At 38.4% G+C, this 12,563-nt stretch overlaps 1 protein-coding gene across 1 annotated transcript; it reads left to right on the top strand.

Moving 5' to 3' along the window:
- On the top strand, positions 382 to 12,170 carry LOC109225382 (nuclear pore complex protein NUP1-like). Its single transcript, XM_019390017.1, has 9 exons — positions 382 to 822; positions 3,274 to 3,320; positions 3,604 to 3,719; positions 4,380 to 4,569; positions 4,666 to 4,968; positions 5,051 to 5,137; positions 5,233 to 5,898; positions 7,311 to 7,693; positions 9,643 to 12,170. The coding sequence occupies exons 1-9, from the start codon at positions 546 to 548 to the stop codon at positions 11,924 to 11,926; spliced, it is 4,353 nt and encodes a 1,450-aa protein (XP_019245562.1). The 5' UTR covers positions 382 to 545; the 3' UTR covers positions 11,927 to 12,170.

Here is a 12,563-nt window from a genome sequence, read left to right as displayed (position 1 = left end):
CATTAATGAGAATCTTTTATAACCACACAAATACTCTGGGCCCCTTTTTGACTTATTTAGGACCACAAATTCGAAAAATCTTCATTTTTTCTTAAACTCCGTGCCCAGTCAAACAGATTTATATAAATTGAAACGGAGGGAGTATTATTTTATATAACTGTATATTGCATGACTTGACAGACACGTGCAACGCACATGGAGAGGAACTAGTTTGAAAATTTTATATCCAAACATCGAGTCCCCATAAAGTGAAACTTTGAATTTTTTTAATGGCCAAACTGTCCCTTAAATATCTGCAAATATCGTGAATTAAATGGACTAGGTTTTGAAAATTAGTATAGGAGAGTTAATATGTAAAGTACCAGTAAATGCCAAAACGAAATGTCGAACAATGATTTAATTACCGACACGCCCGCCAATGTCAAGTCACCGATATTTTTTTTCTCTTTCCGTGTTTCAATCCACGAAATAAAACCCTAATTTCCCATTTTCCCTCCCTCTCCAATTTTTTTCCCTCGTCTTTTTCTCTCGGAAGGTTTGAATAAATGGCGGCGGCTGGCAGCGGCGGAACGGCAACTTCCTCAGCCTACGGAGGCGCCGGCGGCGGAGCAGGAGGAAAGTTCCGGAAACGACCTTTCCTTAAGAACCAAAATACTCCGTACGATCGCCCTCCGACGGCTCTCCGGAACCCTAGTTGGCTCACGAAACTCGTCGTTGATCCCGCCACTAAGCTCATCACTTCCGGTGCTCAACGGTTCTTTTCGTCGCTCTTTCGGAAACGTCTTCTCCCTCCCCCAACGCCGTTACCACTTCCTCCTCCAGGTTCTCCTTTTGCACATTTTTCTCTATTGGACTATATATTTGTATTTGAAATTGCTTGGTTTTTGCTCAGAATTTGCTTGGTTTTCTGTTGCGTTTGCATTTTTGTTGTCAAAAGTTGTAATTTCCTTTTTGTTACGTCTAGTGGAGCTCGATAATTATAAAAAAGAGTCTTATAATTAAGAGTTAGTTATTTACACAGGCCAATTAAAAGTAATTGCAGGTAACTTTAGTTTTTTTGGTAGCTAACTATTTTATATTACCACTTGAAAACATGTACAGCTCTGTCAAAAACGAAAGGTATGCAGTTTAGACATTAGTCCTAAACTTGAAAATTGCTGGTAACTTTAGTTAATAACATTGATTGTTAATCTAAAATAAATACTCCCTCCATGGACATGGGACTTTTGAACGACATACCATTTGTGTGGCTGTGAAAGCTTCTATGTAAGGTAATATTGGAATTGCAAAATTAAGAGTTTCCTTATTAGGTAAGGGTTCATTTCTTTTTGAAATAGACTAAAAAGGAAATAGGTTCATATAAAAAAAGTCGGAGTAGTAAGTTACTTGCTACGACATGTTAAATTACGTTGACGGAGTAAATTTTTTTTATTACATTGTCAATGTATATAACTTAAATCCTACAACGAATTATAACTAGTTTGGGATGGAGCTGTAAAGGTACTGGTTATCATTTCTTCTTTTTGAATGCGTAAATAACAGAATTCTATTACTATGATGTATGCTGTAGTTTTAAATTTGGCTCATTAAAACTTTGAAATGAGGCAGTTAGTAGTAATAGTTGTTGTAACTATGTCCAAAAAGGAGAATGCTTTTAATGATTTTTGTTATGTTTCAAGCTGGTTCATGTTATCAGTTGGTAATGTCTAGTTGGAAATTTACCTTCTTTCTTTGGTAAATTCAGAAAATTTATTAGAAAAAGTTTGCTTTGTTCCCGTATACACTTTTCTGTATTGTCTATTTGTATGTGAATTGAGGTTTTCCCTCTCAGATGTTCTTCGTTCCAGAAATTGATTAGGTATAAATTAGATAAAATGGGCTAAAAAGAAAAAGAAAAAGAAAAAGAAAAAGAAAAAAAAGGAATACTTTTGCTGATTTGAAGTAAGTATGATTGAGTCACAGTGATTTTTACTTCGTTCAAGCATTGAATCTCCTGTCTCATCTCAATTAAGAGGTAAGCAATTCACGTAATCTTTGACCTCTTGCCAATTGATTGTAGTAGCTTAATCGAGATCAGAAGCAAATTGTTCAAAGGCTTCTAATTCTGCAAATCATGCTAATTCTACTTTTAATACCAGCTTTGATATGAAGGTACGAGGGAGATAAAAAGGGAGTATGTTAGTCAAATAGAGGGCTCTCATGGGGGTGTAGTTCACGGCTTTAGCCTTAGGCTAGGGACCTGTAGTTCTTGTATGGGCAAACCCTATTTCTTTTAGAATAGAAGTGATCTATCATCAAGGAGCTAAGTTAGAGGCTTAATGAACTGCTCTTCTTGATTATCTTGAAAGGATCAGATTACTCCGCTCGTAGGGAAACATATCTGGCACCTTTTTCCTACTAAGTGCATGATGGCCACTCCAGACATAGTGGTTAGACAACTTCTGAGCTTTTGAAGCAAAACTATATTATTGTTTCTAGCTGATGTAGTCTGGTCTTTTTCACTGATCTAATCAAGCTGAACATGCCCAGCCTACTGGTTCATTTGCCTGCACTAATTAAAATCATTGATCTCCCATTTTATACATAACTTGGGAGCTATTTCCTTATCATAAACAAGTTGGGAGCTAGTTAGTTATGCCTAACGAGTGGTAGCCTTTTTTTTTTTTTTTTTTTTTTTCTTTTTAAAGTGATGTAATAGTTGACTGAAAGGGTTGGAGTAGGCTTCAGCCTCAAGTTACCCGAGTTTATGGTTGGAGCTCGACGAATATTGACCATTAGGCAAACGCTTGAGGTTTATATCTTATGCTGGCTATTGAAGAAAAGCTGCATCATCTGTTATGTGTCTCTTTGAAATGGATAACATGTTTGACTTCCAGCATAATTAAATTCATCTTGTGCAACCAGTGTTAATTATTAACCACTCCTTATTGGAATGATCAATTGAGACAAATTACTGACATTGCAAGTGGCATGTATGGTTAAGTTTATTTGCTCTGAAATTCTTTTGGGAAGGAATTTGCTCTGAAATTCTAATTCCTGGACTATCACCTATCAAAAAACATTCCTGCGCTATTCATATTTCCTTCACATCACGAGAAACCAGTAATGTGGCTTTTGCATCTATTGTCTCTCTGTTATGTGGGTTGCTCTAAATTGTTCTCTGACATTTCTTAGACGAATGTCTTCCTATGAGCTTTGTTTGCCTCTTTTTCTGTTTTCATTAAGTTTTACCATACTTTAGTTAAGACCTGATTTGCTTTTTGGTACAAACAGAAGCAAGACAAGAACCAGAGGATCTGCAGCAGGAGTCTTGTCCTAATGTAAGTTTATTATGCAAATCTTGTCCTCAAAGCTTCTGAAACCTGGTGCTTATATATTTTATTTTTCACGTGTTTGGATCACAAGAATTGTCCATCTTCCTAGACACAGCAATTTTGTTTTTCTTCTTGCTCATATACTTGTATTGGCGGTCCAATGTTTCACAAGACTTCAATCATTTGTTTATTGAGAATAATAACTTGATAAAAATATATAGTATAGTATCCTGATAAAGTTCCCCTTTCGTCCTTTCCTCTTCTGGAACAATTCTTCTTTTTGGTGAAGGATCATGCTGGAGCAGTAGTAGTCACCGGACATGAAATTTGCAACTCTGTGTGCAGCTCTGAGGGCAGTGCATTCTCAGAGCTTGAGCAACTGTTAAAACAGAAGACGTTCACCAGGTAAGCTTTGGGATAACCTAGCAGTTGTTAGAATTGTATCTGTTTTATCTCTTGTTTCAGGTTTCGGTATTTCTGCATGTCTATCAAATGTAAATTGACTGTGCTGCTGCATACTCTATTGGTGGTTAAATCTGCCATATTTTCTAATGTGCGTTTTCGTAATAACATACAATAGCAAACTGGAAGTCATAGAATTTTGATCTTGCTGTTGCCCCCGTACTTTGGTTCAATGTAAAGGTAGTAAAAAGCGAGATGTGTGGTAGGGGCATGTCACCATTTCGAATCCTTCTTGATTGATTCTGGTATTTAAGTGGAGAAGGGTAGATTTGGGAGCCAATTATTTGCTCAAGTTTCGAAGCTGTAAACAACCGATTTCTCAATTATTAAAAATACTTTAGATCTTGTGATGTTTTTTCCTAGTAATTGCTCTTTTGTTTCATTTTGATTAAACAACTTCTTTTGAACTTTAATGTAGTTATCTATCTGAATTTTATATTCATGATGTTGGCCTCAAATGAGGTCATCTATATCTTGGATGGAGGGTTAGGTAAACATACACTCTGGTTTCATTCTCTCCTTTTTGTCTTAGCAACTACTGTATTCATATTTGTTTTCAAGGTGGCATGTGAGATTTACTAATATGAAATTTGGTGTGTGCAGAGCTGAAATTGACCGTTTGACAGAACTTTTGCATTCCAAAACTGTAGATACCTCTGTTGGGAATGATAAGAGAGCTGAATCCATTCAATATAGGCCTTTAGCCAATAATTCTAGCTCTTTACTTGAAAAAAATAGGGACGAGAAGGTTACATCTGATGCAGCTGTTGGTACTCCTGCCACAAGTTCAAGAGTAAGATGAATGCCTTGCCTGGGTACTCCACATGTTAGCTTTGTGACAATTTGTAAAATTGGGTCAGTCTGACATCTGTGTTCTTGATGGTTCCAGGTCCCTAAAGGTGATGTTGCATCTCCTGCTGAACTGGCAAAAGTTTACATGGATACTATGCCTTCAAAGATGTCATCATCAATTCTGAGTTCGCAAAGTCAAGTTGTGAGAGTAGATACACCACTGCTAAAGAATATAGCATATTCCCAAAATTTACCTATTACATCAGTGAGAACAAAGACTGCTGGTCTTGTTGGGGTTCGAGCAAATGGATTTACCACTCCAAGATCTCGTGGAAGATCTGCAATATACAACATGGCGCGCGCTCCATACTCCAGAATTCGTCAAACTGATGGTCAAATGGTGCATTTGCTTCTCTGCCTACTTTATGTTGGAAATTATTAAATTTGTTTGAATTGTTGGTTTAACTTTGGTCCTCTATCAGGCTAGTAGCTCCACATACAATGCATATAGCAGGCCTTCTTTATCTGAGTCAGTCTTGGAGCATGATGGATATTTTGGCTCTAAACAGGTATTATTTGCAATCACTGTGGTCTTGAACTGATTTGCATTCTTTATTTTTATGTATTACCATCTGTGAGTGAATTTCACCTTTTCCTCTTTCAGCCACTCAAACGGAGTAGTTCTGTTCTAGAAGATGATCTGGGATCTGTTGGCCCCATGCGGAGGACTCGACAGAAACCCAATCTCCTATCAAATGGAGTTTCTCGTCCTAGTCCAGGAGCAGGGGTTGCTTCTTCTTCTGTCGTTTATCAGGAGGTCTCGAAAGTTGTTGGAGATAACAATGTGCCGACAAGGTATGCCCACATTCCTTCCAAGTCCAGTGAGACAGCTGCGAAGATATTGGATCATCTTGAATATCTGACCCCAAAGGAGAAGTCATCAGAATCAAAACAAGTTGCAGGGAAAGATAAAACACCCAAGAAATTGACACGGAACATGCTTCATGGACAAGCTCTTAAAAGCTTGGAGTCTTTGGATTCGCCAAAGCTGCTTCATAGTGCACAAGACAACAGCCATAAGCTGGAAAATTTGTCTAAGGCTTTTCCAAATGATGCCCATGATTCTAGTTTGCAGAAGCAAGGCAAAATAGAACAAAATGGGCAAAGGAGATCTATTAGCGAGTCCACCGTTTTACGAAAGAATGATGCAAAATGTTCACTTGAAGATGCTCAACATGCTCAACTAGTTTTGGAAAATGCTGATTCCCTGGACAAAACTTCTGCAGCTCAGCCTCAAAAAAAGCAAGCTTTTAGGATGAGCGCACATGAGGTTCATTCCCTTTTTTCAACTCACTTGGAATCTTTGACTGTCTTTACTAGCTTTGAATTTGAGTATACCGTGTTACAACATATATTGACCTTAGGGGTGTTCATGGTTCGGTTTGGATCGGTTTTCCCCTAAAAAGAAACCAAACCAAGTAAGTCGATTTTTCAAATATTGTAACCAAACCAAACCAAGTAAGTCGATTTTTCAAATATTGGAACCAAACCAAACCAATTAAGTCGGTTTTTTATAGATTCGGTTTATGTCAATTGTTGTCGGTTTTTTCGTTTTTTTTTTTAATTATTTATCGTTTTTTTTAAATATGAGACATACACTACCAAACATATATTCCGGCGATTACATTTTTAATGTAACACTATCAAACCAATTGTTCTTTGAGAAATCTATCATTTACCAAGATATATTGATGATAATTGGATCAAATAGTGATGAATAATTTAAGGACTCAATTAAAAATAGATTATTTTTAACATTGAAATTGATTCTTGTACTTAGCAAAAGAAAACTACCAATCAAATAGAATGTAAAGGCAAGAAACTAAATTATTATAATAGCAAAGAACTAGATTAAAAGTGCAAATGATCAACATGTACTATAAATTTTTAAAAACTTTGTATACACACACACACATATAAATTTTAAAATTCAAAACCAAAACCAAACCAAACCATAAAAGTATTGGTTTTTTGTGTCGGTTTTGGTTTGGTTCGATTTTTCGTGTTTTTATGAACACCCCTAATTGACCTTGTTGGTGTATCTTGTGAATGCTTGTGACCATCTTGCTCTTTGTAAAGCACTTTTCAGACAGTTCCCTGTGGTGCAATGACTATTTATCTATTGTCCAATTCCATATAAGAGTAGATACTCAAGGTTTAGAGGTCTGTTTAAGTGGTTGCTATTTAACTTTGCTCTGCAGCTGATGCCACTGCTGCTGTCTCAGGGCTGCATTGTCTCCTAATATTTGCTTGTATTGCCTATACTTCCTCAGTTCCAATTTATATGACATTCTTTCTATTTTAAGATGTCCGAAAAGTTTGACCCTATTCCATTTCCAGCAAAATTCACAACTTTCAAGAATTTAAATTCATTAACTATTCACACATTAACCTGATTGTTTGCTCTATTTTCAACCACTACCTTAGTTCTCTTTCATCATCACTACTATGTTATAAAAGTCAAATTAACATCTTAAATTCTCTGTCCGGTCAAACTCGATCACATATAATGAAGTGGAGGGAGTACTTTTTTCTGCTTCATGGCCATTACTCACTTAAAGTTTGGGCTACTTGCCTTTTTAGTTTTATTCATCTGTGTCCAACTCTTTTAAGCTTGATGTTTGCAGACCATAACAAACTCAGTTCGTAGTCATTTTTGTTTTTTCCCCCTCATCTTTGCAGGACTTTTTTGAGCTGGATGAGGACATAAACTTTGATGAGTCTGCATCTCAAGTGGCTGAAGGGAGAGATAAGATGGGTACATCTGATGCTGAAAAGAAGTCTCTATCTACTGATGGAGCCCTGAACAAACCTGCAGCTTTTATTGAAACGAAGGCTACTCTGGGGATTTTGAACAAAAGAAATGATATGGAGGCTCCTGATGCTGCTGTTATCAGCGTCAATAACACCAGTTTCCTGCCCAGTGCCAATTCCCTGTCACCCGAGGTTGTCCCGCCATCATTTGGGTCTAACAAATTAAAAGAGCCAAGTGTTGATAAGGTCCCAGCAGTTCTATTTTCATCATCACCCCCACTCACAGGGTTAGGGCCAGAAAGCTCGAGCAGGTTAGTTCCTCCTTTGTTATATTCTTCAGATATATATTAATCCTGACCAGTTTTGTCACCTTATATTCTGCCATCCATTTGTGTCTACTGATAATGTTAGCAGCTATGCGAGTGCTTATTGTTGAACATACCTTGCTAAGGGTACCTGACTTATTTTTTTCTCCTACTTGTACTTTTTCATGTACATGTGTCAGTGCACAGATGCGGATTTTTTTACCTTTCTATGCATTTCCTCCAATGTTGTTTTCACATGATTCAAGGGATCGCTAATGGTTCTTTGTTCATGTTGTGTACTTTTTTGCTCTAAAAAGAAACAGGTATATATAAGACTATCTTCTTAAACTATGAAATATTAGAAGTTAAAGACAGTTATTAGCCAAACTGATGGCAGAAGAATAGGCCACATAATAATTAACCTTTAGAGAAAGGGTTAGGATTCTGAATTGTACTTACTCCCTCCGGTTCACAATAAGTGACCAATTTGCTTTTTCATTTTGGTTCAAAATAAGTGTCCAGTTGTGTAATCAAGAAAGAATTCAATTTGTTTTTACAAAATAACCCCTATGTACATATCCCTAAAAAGTTTTCTTACTCCTCACATTAAATGTATAATTAGGGGTCGTTTAGTCATAGTAGATATTTTTGTATAGAATTTGGTCTTTCTTAATGGGCGTGCTAAAAGCAAATTGGTCACTTATTGTGAACCGGAGGGAGTACTGATTTGTGGTGATCATAGCAAGTTTTCTAGCCCTGAATCGGTGATTCAAAAGAAAAAATTAAGAGATATTGTAACAAAAGGGAATGTGTACACTGATGTTCTGATTGCCGACTTTAACCATTGTTTGGTTGGAGCTAAAATAGTTGGAGTTGGAGAAGAGGGAGCAGAATTGAGGTGAAGGGGCTTTTCAATTTGCTTGATTTTGAAGTAAATGATAAAATCATAGGGATTTTGTAGTTTCAATGTATGCGTTTCTGGAGAAATACGAAGGTATTGAAATGAAATTATGCTCAATAATTGGTGACCAGTACATTTCCCTTTATTCCCCTTTAACTTATGAACACAATGGAGAAGAGACTATTTGTTTTCTCTATAATTCGTCCGTTCCGCACTCCCCCTATTTGAATTTGACTTGGTTAAATAGGCGATGGATGATGTACTCTTTTAGGACATTCTCCTGATGATGTCCATGAAAACTGAAGTATTTTATCGTATATGCTCAACTATGGATGAATAGTTATATCTTGCGTGAAAAGTGCCAACTTTTCAAATATCTTGATATTTTTTTTATTGGATACCCCTGAACAGATATCTGATATTTGATATTGGGTTTTGATGTATGCCCAAGTAGCTTGAGATTGAGTGTAATTGTTGTTCTGTATGGTACTTGTGGTCTGCCTGTTTATTATTCTGATTACATGTTTTTTCTGAAGCATGGAGGTCCTAGCTCTCTTGATGCAGACTCTGATAACGATCAGATGTGATAGTTATTTGTTCCCCCTACCCCGCACTAAAAAAAACTCATGCTATTTTTGTTATGTTCTTTTAACCTTCAAGTTGATAGGCACTCGGGATTCCAGGTATTTTGCACGATGTAAACATCTGAAGCTCTTCTGACTAACACTCGCACTATAATTTTTTTAATGTGATTGATGAAAACCTAGGGGAATAAAATGTTAGAGTTATTATTGTCAAGCCTGACCTCTAGTGTGAAAGGTTAATCACCTGTTAGAAGAAGCCTAGTAGTTGAATTTTATTTGCAAAGAGACTTTAAGCTGAGAACAGGACAATGAAGACTTTAAGTTGAGAACAGGATAATGAAGATTTTAAGAACGCCTAGCTTGCTGGAGAAAATCAAGTGAAAAAGGAAAGTTGGAGGTCCTTTGAGTTTTATGCACCCTTTCTTAAAACTACTTGAAAGCATGTAACAAGTTTCTTCACTTATCTACAGCTTATGCAACCCTCCTTTTGGCCTGGCTAGTGGTCCGTTGGAACTCTTTGAGTCAGATAACTCACAGAAGCATGGAAAGAGCAATGGAAAGTTAGAAGCTTTATCATCTGGTCTATCACCTTCAACTTCATTTGCTGCTCCATCAAGTACTTCTAGCTCCAGTAATGGACAGTTTGCACCTAGTCCTGCTATCTCAGCCACCTCCCTCTTGGCATCAAGCAATGTCCCAAAGGATGTTCAATCTGGTAGCTCACGCGAGGGTGCCCCTTCCACAAGCATTTCAACTGCTGTTGGCAGCACAGCAGGCAACTCCATTACCTCAGGTAGCTGCCTGTTTAGTTCCGCTGCAGCATCTTCAGTATCAACCGAACCTCCTATCAAATTTGGGCTGTCTGAAGGTCCACCAACAGTGTCGACGCTATCAACAACTTCCAGTGCAGACAATACAGATTTGAAAACCAAAGCAACTAATTTTGGCAACTTGAGTAGCACTTCACCTTTTGTGGGCTCATCATTTGCATCTACTAGTCCTGGAAATAATATTTTAGGTTTTAGTTCACCAGGAATGTCAACAGATAATACAGCTAATATCCAGTCTCAGAGTTCTGTTTTCAGCACTGGAGGTCAGTCGCTTGTTAGTGCTCGAACTTCTCTAGCTGGATCAGACAATGCCAGAGTCTCACAGACTGTTCCTTCTCATTTTTTATCATCTACTTCATCACCAGAAGTTAGAAACTCTGGAATGACATCTTTCTCCTCAGTTGGTTCTGCTTCCAGTAATACTGGCATAGTTTCTGCTGCTTCTTCAGATGGCAACCCAGCTGGCTCCAGCACTGCTGCATCTGGAAAATTTAGTATTGTGGCAAGTTCTCCAGCCTCATCTACATTGGGCAATTCAGTCGGTCCTAGCAGTGGGACCACTCAGCTGGCATTTACTTTTGGTGCTAGTCCTGCAGTTTCTGCAGCAGTAACCACTGCACTTGCCACTTCCAGCAATGCTACTTCTGGTGTATTTATGTTTGGTGTTAATTCTTCATCTTCCTCGACAAACGCCGCCGACACATCTACTCGTTCTAGTCCTGGCACATTTAATTTTGGTGGTAGTTCTTCAGCTTCCTTATTGAGCAATGTCAGCACGTCTAATGGCGCTACTCCTGGCGTATTTAGTTTTGGTGGTGGTTCTTCAGCTTCCTCAACAAATACTGTCAGCACCTCCACTGGCGCTACTCCTGGCGTATTTAGTTTTGGTGGTAGTTCTTCAGCTTCCTCAAATTCTGTCAGCACCTCCACTGGTGCTACTCCTGGCGTATTTAGTTTTGGTGGTAGTTCTTCAGCTTCCTCAGCAAATTCTGTCAGCACCTCCACTGGTGCTACTCCTGGCGTATTTAGTTTTGGTGGTAGTTCTTCAGCTTCCTCAGCAAATACTGTCAGCACCTCCACTGGTGCTACTCCTGGCGTATTTAGTTTTGGTGGTAGTTCTTCAGCTTCCTCAACAAATGCTGTCAGCACCTCCACTAGTGCTACCACAGGCATATTTGGTTTTGGTGGTAGTTCTTCAGCTTCCTTAACAGATGTCATCAAGGCCTCCATTACTGCTTCTCCTGGCGTATTTAGTTTCGGTGGTAGCTCTTCAGTTCCATCAACAAATGCCGTCAATGCTAGCAGCACAGTGAGTCCTAATCCATTTGCTTTTGGAGCCACTTCCGCCTCTTCACAAACTTCCAGTAGTGCTGGAATTTTTGGTTCCAGTTTACAGCCCCCAAAGCTTCAACCAGGTTTTAGTTTTAGTTCTAGCACCTCTTCTGGGTTTACATTTGGAGCATCTTCGTCTTTTAATGCTCCAAGCACTACTGCGGTAGTCTTTGGATCGGCACCCAGTACCCCTAGTGCACCAGCCTTTCCATTTGGTTCAACTTCTCCGACAGTATCATCTTCGCAGCCCATATTTGGGAACTCCACTCCTTTTACTGCGGCCCCCGTGAACAATGGACAGATGAGCATGGAAGACAGCATGGCTGAGGATCCTGCACAGGCATCTCCCCCTGCAATTTCATTTGGTCAACCTTCTGTCTCGCCCTCTCCAGGTGGTTTCATGTTTGGTTCAACGCCTAGTCCTTTCCAGTTTGGTGGTCAGCAGAGTAATGCTGCTGCTCAGAATCCATCTCCATTTGCAGCATCAAACAGTTTTGGTGCTGGAGGGAGTTTCTCATTGGGAAGCAGTGGCCCCGACAAATCAGGTCGAAGGATCGTCAAACCTAATAGAAATAAGAATAGAAGGAAGTAAAATGTTGCGCAACAAGACATTGATCCTCATAGTAGATATTGGTTGGCAAGAGGATTTTTTGATGACAGATCGGCAGCCACAGGTTGTGGGTTTGTGCAATTTTCCTTTTTTTTTTTTTTGGGAATCTGGGGCACTGTATGTGTCTCCAGGAAGTGAAAATCTTGTAATTCCTATCTGCTTTTCCGTTGTTGGCCCAAATTCTATGACATAAAATATCACAATTTTGGATAACATTTTTAGTGAAGTGGTTGTATTGTATGGGGGTTGGGGTTGGGGGTGGGTTGTTGAAGAGGGCCTAGTTAGCCATTTTTCTTTCTCTATAATCGATTTCTGTATTTCTACATGTAACATGACAAAGAAATGTATGCTTCTGTAATGAAAGGTGTCTCTATCGGGGACTTATTTCAAGAAGATAAACATCAATATTGAATAAAGTTTTTTAAGCATTGTTGCCGTTTGTTTAGTTTCCATTTCAACCCTAAACGTTCATATTTTCTTTTGGGCGGGGAATTGTTTTTTTCTTTCCCATGAGCTGTTTGGATTGAATGCAATTCAAGAGTCAATTTGATTTGTAAGTTAAATAAGTCTCACTTATAAGTATAGCTAAAAAAATATATATATACAATCTAATCCCTCC

The sequence above is a fragment of the Nicotiana attenuata genome, chromosome 5, assembly GCF_001879085.1.
Source record: "Nicotiana attenuata strain UT chromosome 5, NIATTr2, whole genome shotgun sequence".
Taxonomy (NCBI): domain Eukaryota; kingdom Viridiplantae; phylum Streptophyta; class Magnoliopsida; order Solanales; family Solanaceae; genus Nicotiana; species Nicotiana attenuata.
Note: the sequence above shows the minus strand (reverse complement) of the source record. Positions and strands in the feature narration are given on the sequence as shown.

Bases quoted from the DNA above. Each gene is read 5' to 3' on its own strand.
- LOC109225382 (XM_019390017.1), top strand. From the start codon at position 546: ATGGCGGCGGCTGGCAGCGGCGGAACGGCAACTTCCTCAGCCTACGGA. The intron at 3,321-3,603 runs GTAAGTTTATTA...TTTTTGGTGAAG, and splicing joins AGCAGGAGTCTTGTCCTAAT to GATCATGCTGGAGCAGTAGT. The intron at 5,138-5,232 runs GTATTATTTGCA...TTCCTCTTTCAG, and splicing joins GATATTTTGGCTCTAAACAG to CCACTCAAACGGAGTAGTTC.